Raw genomic sequence first — 20,463 nt, forward strand, 5'->3', positions numbered from 1 at the left:
TCTCTCTTACCTTTCATTCATTCATGAAGCTGCCATCATTTAGTGTCGGCATGAGAGGTGAGCCTACGTTTACACACAAAACAGGTATCTAGTAAGTAGCGCTTTCTCTTTCTTAATTGGTTTATCTCTTTCACATTTTTCTCCACAGCTCTTGTACTGCTGTGTCTGCTGAATGCAGCGTTTGCTCAAAACGCATATTCCTGGAACGGACCCGTCCGGATTGCTCCAGATCCCGACCCCAACGCAGGCAGTGGTGAGGAACTGTGACTGCACAAAAAGTGTGTGCTCATATATTCTCTGTTGCAAGTGTGTTAATGTGTCTTTGTGTTCAGCATGCAGCACGGACAAATTCTCCTGTGGTTGCTGCCTGATGGTGCAAGAGGTGAACAGGCTGAAGACCTACTTTAACAAGAGCATGACTGAGCTGGAGAAGGACTTCCAAAAGACAAAAGAAAGTCTCAGGGTGGTTGAAGGTAAGTGATCAATTATAAAGGACATAACAGCAAAAGCAGATTTTTTTGCACTGCTAACACACCACCTCCCTTTTGCATTTCCAGCCAGCCGCGTTGCCTTCTCTTTCTCTCTATTCAGCGATGAGAATTTTAAGTGTTACGGCCCCTTCAGCGAAATGAACAAGGTCGTCATCTACAAAAATGCCTTCCTTAACTTGGGCGGAGCCTACAACATGAACACTGGCGTCTTCACCGTTCCTTTCTCAGGCGTCTACAGTCTCGCAGTCACCATCTTCAGTGACGCAGGGTCTCCCGGCAACATGCTGGCTGCCTGTGCCAATCTGCAGGTTAACAATAAAGTGATGGCAAGAGCCAAAGAGTTTAATACCAATGACCAAGAAGATAGCGCCACCATAGTTGTGGCCATGCACCTGAAAGTTGGAGACATGGTGACTGTTACCTTAAGCAGTGGCTGCTATCTCTGTGATGAAAGCTACTACAACACCTTCAGTGGCTTTCTGCTTTATGTTACTGAATAAGTTGGAGGATGGTTGGTTTTTATTGCAAGTTTTGCTCCACTTTTAAGGTTAGAGTCTGCTAGGTGAAATTTTCTGCATCAGTCTATTGTTTGGGGATTCTTTTGAGAAAGTCCCGGTTTTAAATTCATCGTGCTTTGATTCAGCTTGTACAATCTGAAAGCTTAAACCAAGAAACTATAAGAGTATCTTTGTTCTGAAAAAAACATATATTTTCTTGTTTCAGTAATGGCCTGTAATGTGTATATACAATCAGCAGCCATGCACCTTGTAAAATTACATGAACTGTAATCAAAAGGTTTGTTTTACCTGAACAATTGTGTGATTGTTTGGAAAATTAAACTATTGAAATACTGATGGTACTATGCTGTTTATTTTTTTAGGTATTGATGTTTTCCACAGACCAACTTTATATTGAACTATATTTAGTAACACACATATATCAATTAAATTAAAAAAAACTTTATTTACAATCTTGCTCACAGTGAGCATGAATATGAAGCCTTATTAAACCATATTACCACTCTGGTGACAGACATACATGACACATACAGTATCAATGAGATGAATGTCTTAACATTTAGTATATGGTGGATTTCAGTCCATTTTAATATACTTTATTTTATTTACCCAATAACATCAGTCAGATGCATCCAACTAATCTTTCATCCGGTACCACCTTAAACCTGATCTTATACCTGTCACCTGTTCAGGGGTTCAGAGAACGATGTTCGGGTGAAGGACTTTCACCATGTTTTTACATGTTAAATTGTACAAGTACATGCTGACCTGGGCACCTTATAGTCACTGAGTCGGCCATGGTTTGTATACCAAAGTGGTCTAGAGTCATCTGGTGATTCTTAAAGGGGGGCTTCAATTCTCACATCGGTAACAATAGTGAGACCCGAAGGCGGGTCTGTCATAAGACTTCTTTGCAAATAGTGATTTGTCCATAAAGGTGTCCATATCAACTGGTGGTAAGTTGGGGAAAGATGCTGGACACTATACAAACGTATAGTGAAGGTGCACTTGGAAAATCTGGCAGAGGCCCGGTCTGTGGGATCTTTAACACCGACCTGAGGCAGAACTTCAAAAGCAGGGACGCTGGGCATGTTGAGTCGAAATGAAATAGGTTGCACCGGAGCGGTTCATAGCGTAGAGTGTAAAGCGACAGGAATGAGAATTAGCACTTCCCAGTTTCTTGAGCGCCTCCTGGGTGAAGTGCTCTGGGCATTTCCTACTGGAAAGAGGCCTTGGGGCAAACCTAAGTCATGCTGAATAGATTATATCTGTCAAATGGCCTGGAAATGGCTCTTTGTTCCCCTGGATGAACTCAGGGAGGTGGCTGGGGAGAGAGAGGTTTGGGCTTCTCTGCTTAGGCTGCTGGTCCCACGACCAGGTTCTTGATAAGCACGACGGATGGATGATACCCGAGTTGAATCACAAAGACATTTAATAGACTGAATATCCACATTAGTTTTTGATAGCGTGATCAGCAGAAAAGTCATCAGTAGAATAGCCGTGACTCGTGATCAAAAGAGTTTTTAAAACTTGCTAAAAATTAGGCCAAAATGCGTCTTAAGTCTAAAACTGCCTCTAGCTAGATGTTAAGAAGTTAAATTTGCTGGGCAGTTTTTATACATTCTGTCACAATAAGTTGAATTATTAAATCTGAAAAATAAAAGAAATGAAAACTGTTCAAAGAATTAGTAGTATTTCATTATACTTTTCAAACAAACAGCAGTGGGACCTTTTTACTAGTTGTTTTACTCCAAAAGAAAGCAGTCTTTTTCTGGATGGGTTTCGTCATACTGAAATGAACTCGGGCACATTTTCACACCCGTATCAAACAATCTCTGGTTTGAAATCACATCTGAGGTTATAACACTGCATGCCAGTTTTGTCCCCAGGTGCTACATGAATTATCTCGAGGACAGGAAATCAGACATAAAACACCTGAGATACCCTGGCATTGAGAAGATCAGATAAGAAGAACATGAAACCATGCGATGAACCAGGTCAACTGATTTGAGACTCCGTACACACAAGTGATGAACAAAAGACAAATACACTCAACAAAAATATAAATGCAACACCTTTGTTACTGCTCCCATTCCCCATGGGATGGACGTAGAGACCTAAAATCCATTCCAGATACACAATATAACCATCCCTCCCAAACAGTGGTCACAAATCAGTCCAAATGTGTGGTAGTGGGCACATCTGCTATATTGAGATAATCCATCCCACCTCACAGGTGTGCCACATCAGGATGCTGATCTGACATCATGAGTAGTGCACAGGTGTACCTCAGACTGCCCACAACAAAAGGCCACCCTGGAATGTACAGTTTTGTCTCACAGCAAAATGCCACAGATGCCACAAGCAATGAGGGAGCGTGCAATTGGCATGCTGACAGCAGGAATGTCAACCAGATCTGTCGCCCGTGCATTGAATGTTCATTTCTCAACCATAAGCCGTCTCCACAGGCGTTTCAGAGAATATGGCAGCACATCCAACCGGCCTCACAACCGCAGACCTCGTGTAACCACACCAGCCCAGGACCTCCACATCCAGCAGGTTCACCTCCAAGATCGTCTGAGACCAGCCACCCAGACAGCTGCTGGAACAATTGGTTTGCACAACCAAACAATTTCTGCAAAAACTGTCAGAAACCGTCTCTGGGACGCTCAACTGCATGCCCGTCGTCCTCATCGGGGTCTTGACCTGACTCCAGCTCGTCACCGTAACAGACTTGTGTGGGCAAATGCTCACATTCGATGGCGTCTGGCACGTTGGAGAGGTGTGCGCTTCACGGATGAATCATGGTTCACATTGTTCAGGGCAGATGGCAGCTGAGAATGTCCCAGTTCTTGCATGGCCAGCATGCTCACCGGACATGTCACCCATTGAGCATGTTCGGGATGTGCTTGACCGGCGTATACGACAGCGTGTACCAGTTCCCACGAATATCCAACAACCTCGCACAGCCATTGAAGTGGAGTGGACCAACATTCCACAGGCCACAATTGACAATCTGATAGACTCCATGCAACGATGTGTTGCACTGCATGAGGCAAATGGTGGTCACACCAGATACTGACCGGTTCTGGGTCCCCAGACCCCCAATAGCGCAAAAAACTGCACATTCCAGGGTGGCCTTTTGTTGTGGGCAGTCTGAGGTACACCTGTGCACTACTCATGATGTCAGATCAGCATCCTGATGTGGCACACCTGTGAGGTGGGATGGATTATCTCAATATAGCAGATGTGCCCACTACCACACATTTGGACTGATTTGTGACCACTGTTTGGGAGGGATGGTTATATTGTGTATCTGGAATGAATTTTAGGTCTCTACGTCCATCCCATGGGGAATGGGAGCAGTAACAAAAGTGTTGCGTTTATATTTTTGTTGAGTGTATAATACATTTTTCCAGGAGTACGGACATTTTTAAATGTGGTTGTCAACACATGAAAAACCCTGTTATCAAATAGGGCCACGTCTTTTTGAACAAAACACCTGGTTTCAGGTTAATAACAAACAGTAGAGGTGAATGAGGATCTGCTGTACAGCAAACCCTTGTTAATGGGGCCAATATTTTAATTTTAAATGCTTAACTTTTATGCGTAAAAAAATATCCAACTATGATTTCAATATATACACTTTGGTACAATCACGTTATTTGTTAACTTCATGCTAAGGATGATGTTGTATTAAGCGCACACACAGATTTATCTATTTGCTTCCCCATATGATGGGGCAATTCATTTTTATAGCTAACAATGGGTTAACAATTGGGCCATTTACCATACAAAATCTTGTCAGGTAGTCACTAGTGGCCAGCTGGTTACATAGAAGTTTGGGTGTACAGAAGTCTAAGAAAATGCCTCCTAGAACCCTTTTTCAATAAACTCTCTGTAAATGATTTTATAGACACAGTCGCTAGTTTCAAGTCCTAGTGAATCAAAACTATTATTTATTTTAATAAATTGTGTTCAATTAGAGTAGCCGGGATATATCCTCAGTGCAGTCAGATCCACTGCTTATTCATCATGTCAAGTTTCGAACACTAAGATGGTGGTGGTGAAAATGCTTAGTTCAAGGTCTATTTATAGCCTAGAGGATCTTTTTTTTAATTGGAAATACAACATCGGCCTCAGCTGGTCATGCATGCTCTGCATCTTACTACTATTCAAAGGATCTATTAGTCTACAAAGGCTTTATATTGGACTGTGCAGTAAAAGGTTGGTTGTCAAGAAGGAGCTGAGTAAAGAGGTAAACTAGTGTGCCTACAGCCTCTCTAAAACATGGTGGAGGCACTGTCATGGTTTGTGGCTGCATCAGCCAGTGGCGCTGGAAATGCTGTCAAAATTGAAGTAATTATGAGTACAGAAGAGTACAGTCAGATTTTTAAACAATGCAATACCATCTGGAAAGCAACTAATTGGCAACAGCTTAATTCTTCAGCACCACAATAACCCTACTCACATTGGCAATGCAGTAAAAGAATACTTGGATAACAGACAAAGAGTGGATTGATCTCTCCAGGGCCTGGAACTCAGCATTATTGAAGCAATGTGGGATCATCTTGACAGAGAACCGAATGAAAAGAAGCCAAGATCTAAAGGTTTGAATTTTCCTTCAAGACGTCTGGAGAACTTTTCCTGAAGACTGCTTAAAGAAATTATAAGAACGATTGAGTAGGTGGTCAAACCAAATATTCATTTTCAAGCTCAATACTTTGTAAAAACTCAGATTTGCCTTATATACACTGTACTACCACTTATGTTTGTATATTTCTATAAATAATGGTGGTTGGTTAAAAAATATGATTTTCTGCACCAAATGTTTTTGGTGCAGTTCATTCATTTATTTTCCAAGTATTTCACTTGAAACAACTTCACCATTCTACCACATGGAGAGCAGAGTTTAACCTCTGTAAAGCAAAATTTCATACTCAAACGATCAAAGTTTCTAAGTGAGATAACAAATGAAGTGTCTATGTTATCAATCTACTCCCAAATAATGGCAATCGTGATTTCTTATCTACACATAGACATATCTAGGCACATATTATAGGCCTCAACAGAATGCAATATCTTATGACGATTGTGCAGTCAGCTAACATATTCTTGCACAACAAAAGACTTTATTAGGCCAATTCTCTGAACCAGGTTAAAGTGTTTCCCACTTTTTTTCTTTTTTTTTTTATCTCATATCGATGATAAACTGGGCTACTACCACTATCTGAGTTTCCAACAATACTTAAAGAGAAAGCAATCGTGGGAAAGCAATACTGTATATTGTTTTTGTTAAATCAGATAAAACTCAGCTCCATTTGTCTTCTTATCTCAGTGTTATTATATTCTCGGGGACCTGACAACTATCTACATTTTTGAGCAGCTGGCATCATTTGAACAATGGCAACCAGATACTGCTGTCCTAAAAACGAGTATTACTGTCCACACAATAAGTGCTAAAAGGTGCTGTGAGAACACTTTTTGTTCTTTTAAACTAGAGGAAAATGATCTACTGGACTGTATTACAGAGGCAATTGAGGCTGTCACCGTGGCAGGGATTGGATAGCTAGTGCTTAGCTGTCCAATGTCTACTTGTGTGTTTGTGTGTGTGTTCATGTGAAAAGGTGGAGCTACTGTCATTCGCACCCTCATGGGCTGGATCACCCAAAGTGTAACAATAAGAAGCTGAATTCATCCTCCGCCATTAACTTTCTTAAATTCACAAGAACCTGACACAGGCCCAGTCTTTCAGAACAAGAAGAGGACCAGAAAAACAGTAAGTTTTATGATTAAGTCCTTAAATATACATTATAGAAATGTGAAACAAATACAAATGAAGAACGTTACATTGCTTTCGCAGGGGGATGATATATAATTAACCTTTATTTGAAACATATAAAATTAAAAAAAAAATACTGCTGTATGTGGGACTGAAAAAGGAAATTGTTTATATGCAGACATTAACTAATATACATGTTATGATGATTACAGTAAGATAACCAAAATACTTAACACTCTAGCTTTCAACTACTGACTTATGGCCTTGATAAAGAGTATCACGGGTACCAGATTGATGTATATTATCAAGGTCAAATTCATTATCGCTGCTTTCTGCTACATTTCAGTTTTACCCATTTTAATTTAGGTTAAAAAAGCAGTCCAAAAAGTCGGTATGAGTTACAAAGTCAGTCATATTTTAAAGCTAATACTGAAAAAATTTGCCAGCCAGAGTTAAGTGGAACTTTTTTGAGACAATCTTGAAATTAAAATTTATGAAACATCTAAAAATTTTGAGTAATGCCTGTGTAAGTCAAAATTTTGAAATATTAATGTGAAACTTGGACTTAGCCTAGATGACAAAAAAATTCTTAAGAAATAAGAATCCATACACAGAGGGCTAAAAATCCAAGTAGACATCTAGCCGACATAAATATCATGTTCTTAGAGTTATGTTTCTGGCTCTGTAAGCTGGGTATATACTAGCTTATTGGGATTTTTCTGAGGAAAGCATAAGTTTTGGTATTTTTACTTGCTAGCAGCTAGCTTAATTGGCTAGGCAGATAACATAGCTCAGAGCAGGTCAAAACTAAGCCTAAACCACACTAAATGTGGCTGAAAAGTAATAGCCATGTTGTACACACTCAATTAGCAAGAGATGAAACCAGCATTTTTAAGTAACGCAGCACATTCGTCCTTACCATTGTTGTTTGGTGGGAATGGCTTCAAGCATTTAACTCCTCCTTACAACACACCTCAGAATGAAGATCAAAAATACACTGCTAAAGGTTGGCAAAATCTAAGTAGAATTTTCTGAGTAAACATGAGCTTCTTCACTTTACACACAATACTTAAGTTGTTGTATGGTAAGGTAGGTAGCTAGTTTTAGGTAATTCCAGCAGTTATGTTAAAAAGTTCAGTTACTCAGTTAAAGGTGTGAGAATTAGTGCTGATAGGCCTGAAAATGCTTGCATTAGCTCAGCAGTGTTTAGCTTACTATCTATAAGAAAGGAGTACTTGGCCTCTCTAGTCTGATAAAATACTGGATTCTGCTTTTTGTTTTTTTCAGATGGGTGTATTACCAGTTTTGTTCCTGTTGGGGTCACTGTTTCTCTGTAATCCAGTGCAGGCCCAGTCCGACACCATCTTAATGCTGAAACAGGCAGCACGTATGTTATCCGGCCTTATTTTGTTGACAAACTCTTATATAACATTAAGTTTAGTAACTTTAGTTTGACGGCTGAAGCCATATCTGTTTGCCCTTCTTGGTGTTCCTCTGTTTTTTCCAGTTAACTGGAAGGGAGCTCTGACTTGTGAAACATCGGACTGCAATTGCACTTTCAATCAACAGCGCGGCTGCTGCTGTGCAGCAAGGGACATGCTCCAATTAGAAGAGGATATCTTAGAAAGGATGACCTTTTTGTGGCATGACATCAGCACACTGAAAGGCAGAGTACAGTCACTCACAGGTGAACACCCTTGTTTATTAAATTCAAAGTGTTTTGAGGCCATTGACCTCTGTTGTTCAGTATTAATTCTCCCTTCTCGCTGTCAGATAAAATCAAGGTTGCCTTCAAGGCCACAATGGACCCAAATATTGCCCTTATGGTTCCTGGATCAACAGAACGTTGCTTTGGTCCATTCAATATTAATATTCCAGTTCCCTTCAACTCTGTTCTTCTCAACAGTGGCAATGGATATAACCCGTCCTTGGGTAAGACACACACAGAAAAAGAAGGCTTAAACTCCTATGACTCCTATGAGTTTAACTCACTAACTCTGCACTCTCTGTCTCTTCAGGTATCTTCACTGCCCCCTTTCCTGGTGTTTACGTCTTTTCTTTCACAACCTACTCATCTGTGGGAGAGAATGGGCGCCTCTACCATAAAGTAAACAAAGCAGATTGAAATTTCTGATATCAGATAACATTTGACTGGTCTCGCTGTATAGCAACAACAAAATGAGTTGTACCTTACTTTTCTGTGCAGGTCCAGCTTATGAAGAATGGGAAGCGCGGAGCCAGTGTGTGGGAGAATAATCGAGAGGATACGGAGGACAGCGCCACGCAGGTAAATTGGTTGCTACAAATACAGTTACTAAATGTGAGACTGTGTCATTTTTGAGAGAAACAGTGAGAAACACAATTTACCATCTGTTTTTCAGGTCGTTGCACTGGAAATGCAGAGGGGCGATCAGGTCTACCTTGACCTGACGTCTGGGAGGAAACTCTGTACAAATCTTCAGTACAATGTCTTCACTGGTTACATCCTGTACCCCTACATTGCTGCCTAATACACCACCTGGAGAGCCAGGTCACTTCATCTTTCTCATTCCAGGACCTTAAATGGATTGAAATCAAAATACTAGTGTTCACCCACCAGATATAGGTTTGTGATTTATTGTGGGGCAGGTCCCATTGTTTAAGAGCCCCTGCATTAGATTTAAACAAAAAACTACAAAGATGTTTGTTGCTATCACATAATATGCCAAGAAACACAGTTTGTGCATAGTTAGAAGAAAAACAAGAAAATCACTTCTTCAAAGTTATTTCCATGATTAAGATCTAAATCTGTGTCAATAAATTATACAAAGTCTGTCTGTATAAAGATAAAGTGTGAAATTTTTGGGTTATGACATAATAAAAGCTTAGTTGACAGTGATGGCGTGTGTTTAATTTCAGAACTCGTACACACTCACATAGGCAACATCCATGAATGGAAAAAGCAGTGAGAGGTTTTTCTAAAAAATTAGGAAGGATGACAGTGGATCATAACAATGCTGCTGCTACTGCTGATGGCATCTGGCCACGACCCACCTTCAGTTAAACAAACACATGATGTAGGAGCAGATTACACACACATGCACGCACATGCTGTGAGAAATTGGACATACCAGTCATTCCAATAGGAAGCTTCTGTGTAGAAGCCAGAAGCACAGGCTGGTGGGTCCATGTTGTTACTTTAAAGCTGGGATGTCAAACTCATTTTACATCATGGACCACATACAGCCCAGTTTGAGCTTAGAAAAGGGAAGTCCTCCAAACTATACATTTAGTTCAAGAGATATCTGAATATGAGAAAAAAGGTGCAAAAAGAGCATTTCTTATCCTACACATGAAAGAAATGCTGCTGTAGTAAATCAAAGGCTTACAACTGGAACTTTTATGTTACTTAATTGTTCATCTAATAATACCAATAACCATGAGAGAGGTTTTTATTGCTGTGAAAAGCTGTAAACTTGTGAATATATGATTAATTGTTTAATATGTAGCTACTTCTCAGAGGAGTTTAACTTAGCACAAAGACTGGTAAAACACGAACAGCTAGCCTCTTGTTTTCTTCAGTTTTGTACTCAATGCAAGACACACAACATGTTAAGTGTTGCCTGTTTGCATCAGGATGCAGATCCGTTATTCTATCAACACATTCTCATCCCAAAGCATAACATACTGACACTATGTGACAAATCGTTGGTATGTTACTCGTTCAGAAACATGAGAACTATTTGGAATGAATCTACACATGTACATTTATTTTACTTTCTCATCATGAATCGCTTTGGAAAACACAATCTAATACGATTGAGGTTAGGGATAAGGTTATGGTTAGGGTCAAGGCTGGAATGTGTGTTACTGCCAGGAGCATCATTCTATTGGACTCCATCCACAATCCATATGGATGCAGAAGGTTACCTTTCACGTTCCTATGTGATGCCTCAGGACGTGACAAATCATCGGTATGTTATGCGTTGGGAATGAGAACAGTTTCATTCTATTATCAAACTAAGGTCAAAGTTCATTTCTGACCACAGAAACAGAGATAACAGGCTCACTCATGGCATATTAAATTCCTGATAATGGTGAATATTTAAGCCAGACTGAACAAGCAGCTGCTCCTAATGACACACATTTTATCTAAATTGTTTGCAGACTCTGAAGTGGGTGTTGTTACTGGTTTTTAGACCTTGCGATGAACACACTAACACAAGAGGATGGATCACTAATGCTAGCTAGCTTGTTTAGAAAAGTGCTAATTAGAGACACTCAAATAAAATACTGGAATTTCTCGCACCACAACAGTACAAGCTATGTGATACTGGATTAAAATGCTCCCCTGAATCTGTCTTTACTGTGGAAGGTTTTCACTGTGAGTGAATACACAAAGTTTATCAAAGTAAAACGACGGGGACCACAACAAAAATGCCGATAACAACAAACTTAATGAAACTGACAGATTTTTAAAAAGATATTTTAAAGATGCCAACAAAGGCAAAGTTAAAGCTTTCAATTAGGTAGATAAAAGGCCTGGAGTTGATTTGAGGTGTGGTGCTTGCATTTGGAAGATTTTGCTGTTCAAAGGAGCTCTCGATGCAGGTGAAACAAGCTATCCTTAATCCTTGAGCTGTGAAAACTGAAAAAAGGAGTGGCAAAGTCTACAGTTTTGTGATTGGTGGATGATCACAGAGTCATTTCCTTGGTGATGAGAAACCCCTTAACAACATGCAACCAAGTGAACAACACTCTCCAGGAGGTAGGCATATAGATAACCAAGTCTACCATAAAGAGAAGACAGCTTGAAAGTAAATACAGAGGGTTCACTGCAAGGTGCAAGACACTCATAAGCCTCAAGAATACAAAGGCTAGATTGGAGTTTGCTAAAAGACATCTAAAAAAGCCAGCACAGTTCTGGGAAACATTCACTGGACAGATGAAATCAAGATCATCATCAGCAAGGCTCACAAACAAACAGCAACTGAAAGCCTCTGCAGTAAAGGCCTGGCAAGCATTAAAAAGGAGGAAACCCAGCATCTGGTGATGTCAATGAGTTCAAGACTTTAGGCTGTCATTGCCAGCAAAGGGTTTTCGAAGAAGCATAACAACAGTATTGAACATTTTATCTTCGGTTATTTCATTTGTCCAATTATTTTAGATCCCTTGAAATGAAGGGATCGTGTTAAAAAAGCATTTTCCTCTAGCATTTTTATGTAAACTTTTTGTTCAACCTGCTAAAATAAGGCTGAAAGTCTGCATTCAATTGCATCTGAGTATTTCATTCACTAATGTACAGAACTGTACTCTTTGCGGTAGCAGAGCACTTTATTTTTAGTCGTTAAAGTGAGAGAAGATCCCAACTTACTGCAAATTGGAGGTTGGAGGAAATTGTATAAATGATATATGATCTCACTTATAGTTCTTAGAAAGAAAAACAAAATATGCAAAACAACCCAAACCTCCCCCCATCAGCCTGTCTCTGATTATCACTACAAACACGTTGGCGATACCAGTCACGCTGAGTTGACTCCCTGCAGACAGCAAGAGGCTAAGTCGGGACCCCATCATTTAAAGCATGTTCAAGTCTGATAACACACAACTTTAAAACTCTATTTAAACAGGTAACATATAAAGAAAAAATCCACACCCTGAAGGGTTAGGATGCAAAATTTAGCACAAGTATTTATTTCTGCTGCAGCTTAGCGTCTTACTTTGGGGTGTATGGGAACTGACTCACTTTTGGAATCAGCTTCAAGTCGTCCTTTTAAGGAACTGGGCACTACCTACTGGGATGGCGCCAAGTACTACTGGGGCTGGGGTTTGGTACAGGGAGTATTACTCAATGAAAAGTCATTTATACAAACATATTACTAGATATGTAAAAAAATACACATGAGTTGGTACATTTTCAAAGGGTGATGCTTACGCTTACATAGCACTCTTTTTTAAGAGAAAGATTTTTGTGCTCGAGTGTGAGCAAAGGCGAAAACCACAAGCTGCTAGCTATGTGTTAGCATGCTGTATTTGCAGATGCATGCTAGCAGTAGCTGTCCTGTTGTCAGCAGTTGTTTCTGGCCTGGAAACTGTTTGCGATTTTAGCTGTTTTCCTGCACATTTTTTAGATTTCTATCAAGCCTTAATAATATGACTGCTAGCTTAGTAACTGTAATGTGATTACTCTGCAACACTGAGCACGAAGCACAAAAACCACCAGTACCAACCGCACAGCCATGTGTGGAAGATTTATTCCTACACTGTTGACACGTGCAAAGAAGCACATATGAGACGTTGTTGTGCATTTCTTTTCTGTGTTTGATTCGTTTTTATTTTGCCATTTTACGTCTTCATCTATCAAAGACTAACATACCTCATATCTCATAGTCACCCAATAAAACACTCGATGAAGCACACAGAAACATCTGGCTCTCCTTTTATTTTTACAGCTTATGGAAGCAGGATTAAAGGAGAAGATCAATGTCATGTAACTTGAATATTAGAGTGCTAAAGATGGAAACCAATGATCATAAGACAGATGTTTTGTGACACGACAAAGTGATTGCGACGCAAAGCGATTCATTACTTCTATCAGGTATGTGGACAAAACATAATGTATGACAGCTGGCAGAGTTTATTAAATGTAGTTTAAGAGTGTAACTTTGTCATTGTCAGTATGAATAGATGCTTTGTTTTATGTAGGAGTGGTCTGAACTAGCTTCTCGCTCCGTGATCTGTCCAGCTTCACAGAGAGTTTGTAACTATACGTTTGAATTCTCATATGCACACAGGAGCATCGTGCTGAAATGTGCTTGTACTGGAAAGGAGGTGATGGAAATGTCATGAATGTTTGCGGTGGGATCCATGCACGCACCCTGGACTTACATGGAGCTTTCTGTCTCAAAGTTTGATGACTTTCTCTTACTCCCATCCTGTTTATCTCTCCTCTCCTCCTTCCCTCCTCAGTGTACACAAATGTGGAAATAGTCACTTTTGACACTGCTCAGTCCCTACAGTAGTATAGAACAATACTTTAGTTATTTCCCCCACAACCAATTGTCACTTCCTCTCTTTTCTTTCCACCTCCATCCCATCACCCTTCCTCCCCGCTTCCCTCCAGCCTCTCCCTCCGCCATCTTGCTGTCACTTTTTTTTTTCTTGATGCCACTTTGAACGAAGAGCAATGCGGCGAAACTATTTGGGGAATTCTCGCCGACCAAACCAATGCTGCCGTCTCTCTCCTCTCTGCGTGGAACAGCCGTACCCAAATAAGGCTGGGCGTTCTGACTAGACGTGAGAGGAAGAGACGCAACAGGCAGAGGGAGAGGGAGCTGCTGAAAGGCCATGCCCTTTTAAGGATGAAGTTTCCTTTTTTTCCCTCTCACTCGCCCTCATTCTTGGCTTTCGTTGCTCCCTCCTTCCTCCGCCCTCTCTCACTCTCTCAGTAGAGGAGTGAAGTCATCTGGCCTCATCTGCTCCTTTTAAGCCGGCATTTTTGAGAGGGAGGTCCCTTGCCAAGCATATACAAACACTCAGTCAAGCATCCACACTCACGCCTTCACCAGCGGAGAACTCACCTATTGCTTCACACAGTGAGTATGCTTGTCTTTTTTCCCTTGTAAAACTCCTGGAAGTGATGGTTGTCTGGTTGATGATGGTCAGATGCGGGGTGTTAAATTCATATCAAAAGGAATACATACAGAATATGACTAATTTCATCCTTCGGAGGTCAAAGGGGCTGTTTGCATGAAAAATCCAGGAGCAGATGGGAGCTCAAACATCCATATGCACCAATGGTTTACGACGTATGCAGAGACTATCGGGTTTACTAAAGATTTTTGCGCATTTGACTGAATAAAAGTTTGCAAATATCTGCACGTGATTGAGTACAGCTGCTTATAATCTTCATTCTCTGATTAAAAACTGCTGTACGGGAAGCCTGGTTGTACCGTTTTATATACATACCTTAAAACTTTGTGCAAATAAACTCACCGTTTAACTGTAATGCGGTGCATATCTTATTTGAGGGCTGATATATATATTTTCCCTTAAACTGAAAGGACATAAAAGCCAGACAGCATTTCATATATCTCCACATCTGCATAGTTTTATTTGTACAAGCAAATGATCCACTGCCATACATGAGCTTCTGAGGCGTAATGAGTTACAGAGCAGACAGTTACAGCCACTTATATAATGAGGATACAGAGCTGTCCAAAGTTTCCATCTGTCTTTATGAATACATTATGAAGCTGCTGCCTGATGTGGAGCAGCGTTTGGAGAGAAGATAATGAGCAAATCATCAAAGATGGCAGCACACCCAGTGATTCCAGTAAAGCCAGCCAGCAGTAGCAGTGGGAAGGAGGAGGGGAAGGAGTATTAGTGGGTAGCTGAGTTTCTGAACAGCAGCAACAGGAGGAGATAACACTATCTGTGCTGCCAATCCAGGAGCAGTACATAAACACAGCAGAGGTTTATAGAAGCCAGGGACTGATCACGTCTTTGTAAGAGTGCATAGTTGCTGTGAGCCGGACAGCAGTGCTCACATGACACAGTCACTAGAAGTACATCAGCTCACATGTACAACTGTTGTAAAGTTTGTCAGAATGATCAGAACTGCAAAGGGCTTTCAGAAAGTGGCAGGTCGGAGTAAACTTTTCTGTGCCCCTGGAATAAACTGGAAAAATAAAATAAAACCAGCACATCACCAAGCTGGGATGGCATCCTTCAGCCAGATGACTCAGCTGACAAAGTTCAGCAGATTTACGCCAAATCCTGACTCTCTAAAAAGCTGAGAAACAAAAGGATAGAGCGTGCGCCGCTTCCACAAGCACCCCACAGCTTATTCATACAAATCATTAGATGGCGGTTAGCTGGTTAACTGTAGAGGAGGCGAGGCTGTCCGATGCCACGTCCCCTCGGGCTGCCGCAGTTGCCACAGCCCTCAAACTGGTTTCCTGTTCTGGCATTAGGCACATTTGCCATGGTGATACAGAAACAGACGGGGGAAAACACAGGAGAGGGAGAGATGAATGGACTGAGGTGATGAAGTCATGACTGTGGGATAGAGCTCTTTGGGAGTTTTGAGAAGAGGTATTTGAGGCTCGCCTTTACTTCAAATCTGTGGTTTTGGCCATCTTTGGTGATTTTTTTTTTTTTTTTTTTTTTTTTTTTTTTTTTAAATGTTCATACTGCCATATTGCTCTTACACAAAAATCTCCATCCTTTTCTTTCTACAGTACAAAGCATTAGAAGTCGCTATAAATGAAAAGCTCCCCATGCAGCAGAATTAAGCAGAAGCAGCCAGACAGCACAGAAGCTTGTTTAGCAGATATTTATTGGACCTGGGCCGGGTCCCAAACACAACATCAGGCCCCTGGACGCACATAAATACCAGAAATAGAGACTAGGCCTTAATGGATTTACTTAACCTCCAAAAAAAAAGATTATATAAGCTTTGTTTGGTTGTTATGCAGTGCACACTTTCTCCTCTTCGTGGTGGGAGAAGGCACTGAGTGCACAGTGTGGTAAAGATGCCGTCTATTACTTTTCCTATTTAAAAAAAGTGTAGCGTGAAGGATTCGTGGTCAAAGCCCACAGAGTGTTTCAGGAGGGCCAGTGTTTAAAAAGAGAAAAAAAAGGACAGATTGAAATTATACCAGAGACACATTGCTTTGAAATAATAATTATATAATGGCAAATGTCAGGCGGAATAATGAGAGGTGTGTGTGTGTGTGTGTGTGTGTGTGTGTGTGTGTGTGTGTGTGTGTGTGTGTGTGTGTGGAAGAGATATAATATCTGAACTTGTGGTTGTAAGTAAGTGAGCGTGCTCCCCAGCATGTGTGTTTGGTTTCCTGTGGTCTGGAAAAGCACCACAGAGTATGCAGAGAATATGAAACTGGGCTGGAGGTAACGAGCTCTGGACGTTCTGGGCTGGGAGCCATTCACTTCTTTGGCATTCAGCCTCTAATACGCAGACATGGGGGATATGTACTCGTACAATGGTACAATGGTTTTATTTATCATATCCACGACACCAAAAAAATCCACATGTCTTTTATCCCTTTACCAAACTAAACTAAATAAGTAATTACATTGAAATGTAATGTAAAAATCCATAAAGTACAGCCTATAATCTGCAATTTACATAAACACAGCTACACTGGCTCACTCATCAGCTGCATGTCCAGCAACGAGTAGGAGACGGGTGAAATTAAAACTGAAAAAACAAAAACATGGAGCTAAAAGTAGGTTGAATATTCCAAAGTGGGAATGTGCCAGTATTGTGTTTGCACGTTGTTTCCATCACAGGTTTCCATGCCTCACAAATCATTGAGTGAGAAAGAATAAATGAGCAAATGAAAATAAGAGGAATGTGAAAGAAAGGAACGTTTTAAGAAAAAAAGTCCCAACTTTATCTTCTGTCAGTGACCCCTACAGGCCTCTGCTACAGTGGAAAGAATCCAATCAGAAAAACTTGTGCATTGTGTAAAAACAGAACAACAGCATTCCTCACCCTGTGCCAGAACGAGTCGCTACTCCAGCCAGAGGAGAAGTTTAACCTTTTCAATGTTTCGACTTTAAACCTCTCCAGGAACAGGGAAGTTGACGTGACCTGACATCAAGATGGCAACAAAGGTTGGATGGTGCAGACAGCACTTTGATATGAGTTTTTGCACTCATTTGCACTCATTGGCTGTTGGCCCAAAGGCAATACAGAAGCATAAAATGGAGAAAAAAAAAAAAAACAAGTGCTGGCTGTATGTGTGTTTGTGCGTTGGTGCAAAGCAAAACCCAAAAAAAAAGAGAGAGGGAGGAAGAAAGAGTGTGTGTGTGCTGGCATTACAGAGGAACATATGCAAAAATCAGCTGGCTGATAGCGAGCTCCCTCTGCACACCGTCCATCCTGACGGGGCTGAATGGTTTGCACTGGGAGACGCAGCACTGTTACTGCTGGTGCTCCTGGGAAGGTTTATAATTGTACTGAATGCTGAGCATTTACGCTTCTATACACGCTTCTGACATGCATGGTGTTAATGTTTGTACTGGTGTATCATGATTACAGCATATAGTCAGGAGGAGGTGTATGCGTGTTCCCGAGTAAATGTGGCTTTATTTAAATTCTTTGCACAACTATGCATGTTTCTGCATATGCTTTAGACTCAACCTAAATGATACTGCAGTGCAAACATGTGAGCTGCTAAAAGCAACTATGAATGGAATAGGTATAAACGTATATGCAAGACAAAGATAGAAGTGACAATATTTGATAAAAAGCGATCACAGGTAAGACTAAGATCAGAGAGACTGAAATCCCCATCATTACGTGACATCAAGGGATCATAACTACATTAGCCCTTTTTCTTTGACGGCATGTATTTCTCGTTCATTTCCATCCTTCACTTCACTTCTCTCGCCTGCCCCAGGGTGCCGGCATGGCTAACAAAGGTCCATCCTACGGCCTGAGTCGGCAGGTCCAGGACAAGATCGACAGCAAGTACGACCCAGAGCTGGAGCAGATCCTGGTGGAGTGGATCAGCCGTCAGTGTGGATCTGGTGTGGGGAAGCCAGAGCCCGGCAAACAGGGCTTCCAGGCTTGGCTCAAGGACGGATGTGTGAGTGCACAAGCTGCCCGGATGTTTTCTAATAGAAATTGCTTTAAGATAAAAATCTTTTATTTGTGCTTCTCCTTCCTTTCTTCTTCCCTTTAACTGCCCTCCCTTTTCTACTCTCCTTTTTGGTTTCATTTTTTTCTCTCCAGGTCTTGAGCGAGCTCATTAACAGTCTGTTTGCCGGCGAGAAGCCTGTGAAGAAGATTCAGAGCTCGCCCATGGCCTTCAAGCAGATGGAACAGATCTCCCAGTTTCTCAACGCTGCCGAGAAATACGGCGTCACGAAGACCGACATGTTCCAGACCGTGGACCTTTGGGAAGGTCAGACAGGTTTCATGCTCTCAGGATTGTTTAATAGTGGAGGGTTTAGGCACTTGGATTGTATGGTGCAACCATAGATGTTTTTTTGTTAATGAATGTGGCCACCACGTGTTATTTTCAGAGTGTTGCCATTAGAGGAGGTGGTCATTAGAGGAACAGCAGGTTTTAGTTGTTTCCACATATTGGTTTTAGTTTTCAGAGATTGATATTTGATATTTTGACTGGTGCTGTTGTTAATATGGTGTGTTGGGACAGGTAAGGACTTGGCAGCGGTGCAGAGGACCCTGTCAGCTTTGGGAAGCTTGGCCGTTACCAAGGATGAAGGCACATACAAGGGAGACCCCAACTGGTTCTTCAAGTGAGTCCTCTAAAATTAAACGGAGCCCTGTTAACACAATGACTCCGGCACCTTTTTGTGACAATTTTCAATGTTGCATTGCAGGAAGGCACAGGAGAACAAGCGAGACTTCAGCGATGAGCAGATGAAGGCTGGCAAAAATGTGATTGGCTTACAGATGGGCTCCAATAAGGGAGCCAGTCAGGAGGGCATGAGCTACGGAAGACCTCGACAGATCCTGTAAAGTCACTGAGCCGCCAGTGGAAAGGGCGCTCACTGCAGAGCCACTGGCTTGGTCCAACTCCATCTCCAGGTCCAGCCATGCCACCATCCTAACTCCAACTTCAGAGAGATGGAGCTAAACCTGTTGTCTGCAGCGAGCAGCACTTGCATCAGTACCCCAAACCTCTTTAGCCCCTCTTTTAACCAAAACCTCTGGTGCTTTTTACGATCTCTTACACCCTTTGGTCCTCCTTAAACTTAATAACTGTCACAGAGCCCTTATTTACATGCTCGCACTGGTGATCAATGCAGGGTTCAACTATGCTTTGTCTTCGGACCAGTAACAACTGAATGTTTGTAGTCTTAAGCTGCAATTGTAGCCATGAAAAATGACCAAAAAGTGTCTTGTTAAACCAAACAAAAACCTTTCACATACCAAAAGTTGATCCGGTCTTTCCTTCGATAAGGAACTCGTGTTGCATCTGCCTCCCTGAATTTTGATGGGTTCTGACAGAAATACGAATTCGTTTACATGCCGTAAAGCGTTCTTCTCAAATTTACAAGCACAACCATGTTGCACCAATGCTCCTCATTTTTACTGCTACCGTGTCAAGTACACGTCCCACATCGCTGCGCCTGCTGTATCAGCGCTCATATTTTTGTACATTGACTTATTAAATAATGACTTTGAAATACATCTCCGAATTGACTTTGTGTTTCCAGCTCTTTAAGGGTTCCCTTGTTGGAAAATGGGGTGGGATCTCTCCTACTAATATTTCAAACAACCCACGCACCAACATGCATGCATGCATGTTTATATGACCCAGATTAAGAATACATTGCAACGGGGAACACTTATCACATTTTTATCTGTAGGCGTGTAAGCGTCGACATAAAAGAATTCAAAAATGGGAAAGTCTTATTTTACGGGAAAACAGTCGTCTTCTGGCAGTTCTGAGATTTGACATTCCCATTGGTTAATTTTTCTTTGTTTTTGCTTTACTTTGTATCCATGCTGTTGTTTGTGTTCAGTGCAAGTTAATGTTGCAACTGTTACCATAATAGACTTTAAAAACCTCTGTAACCATACCCAGGATTGTTTCAGATTACCTTGAAATGTAGTCAGTTACTCAATTCAAATGACTTATTCGATTAAAAAAAATGTGTAAAACCACTCAACACATACATTTACCATACC

At 41.2% G+C, this 20,463-nt stretch overlaps 3 protein-coding genes across 4 annotated transcripts; all 3 read left to right on the top strand.

Annotated features, from left to right (window-relative positions):
• Window positions 1–1,335, top strand: LOC146559343 (complement C1q tumor necrosis factor-related protein 3-like). The gene is made up of 4 exons (XM_085244784.1): window positions 1–57; window positions 149–253; window positions 333–473; window positions 558–1,335. Exons 1-4 carry the CDS (start codon window positions 24–26, stop codon window positions 989–991), a joined length of 714 nt encoding a protein of 237 aa, XP_085100910.1. The 5' UTR covers window positions 1–23; the 3' UTR covers window positions 992–1,335.
• Window positions 1,336–6,687: 5,352 nt separating this feature from the next.
• cbln18 (cerebellin 18) lies at window positions 6,688–9,669 on the top strand. The gene is made up of 7 exons (XM_085244763.1): window positions 6,688–6,788; window positions 8,079–8,178; window positions 8,299–8,478; window positions 8,565–8,723; window positions 8,810–8,898; window positions 8,998–9,078; window positions 9,173–9,669. The coding sequence occupies exons 2-7, from the start codon at window positions 8,079–8,081 to the stop codon at window positions 9,299–9,301; spliced, it is 738 nt and encodes a 245-aa protein (XP_085100889.1). The 5' UTR covers window positions 6,688–6,788; the 3' UTR covers window positions 9,302–9,669.
• A 4,537-nt stretch (window positions 9,670–14,206) lies between these two features.
• On the top strand, window positions 14,207–19,962 carry tagln (transgelin). 2 transcript variants are annotated; one of them, XM_085245143.1, is made up of 6 exons: window positions 14,229–14,365; window positions 17,368–17,411; window positions 18,200–18,388; window positions 18,535–18,706; window positions 18,962–19,064; window positions 19,149–19,962. In XM_085245143.1, exons 2-6 carry the CDS (start codon window positions 17,400–17,402, stop codon window positions 19,285–19,287), a joined length of 615 nt encoding a protein of 204 aa, XP_085101269.1. In that variant the 5' UTR covers window positions 14,229–14,365; window positions 17,368–17,399; the 3' UTR covers window positions 19,288–19,962. The 2 variants fall into 2 exon arrangements, with proteins under 2 accessions (XP_085101270.1, XP_085101269.1); XM_085245144.1 differs by lacking the exon at window positions 17,368–17,411 and having other exon boundaries at window positions 14,207–14,365.
• The last annotated feature ends 501 nt before the right edge of the window (window positions 19,963–20,463 follow it).

Source organism: Mchenga conophoros, linkage group LG14 (assembly GCF_057382185.1).
Source record: "Mchenga conophoros isolate Kocher_MC1m ecotype Shallow Benthic linkage group LG14, M_conophoros_male_GT1.1, whole genome shotgun sequence".
Taxonomy (NCBI): Eukaryota; Metazoa; Chordata; class Actinopteri; order Cichliformes; family Cichlidae; genus Mchenga; species Mchenga conophoros.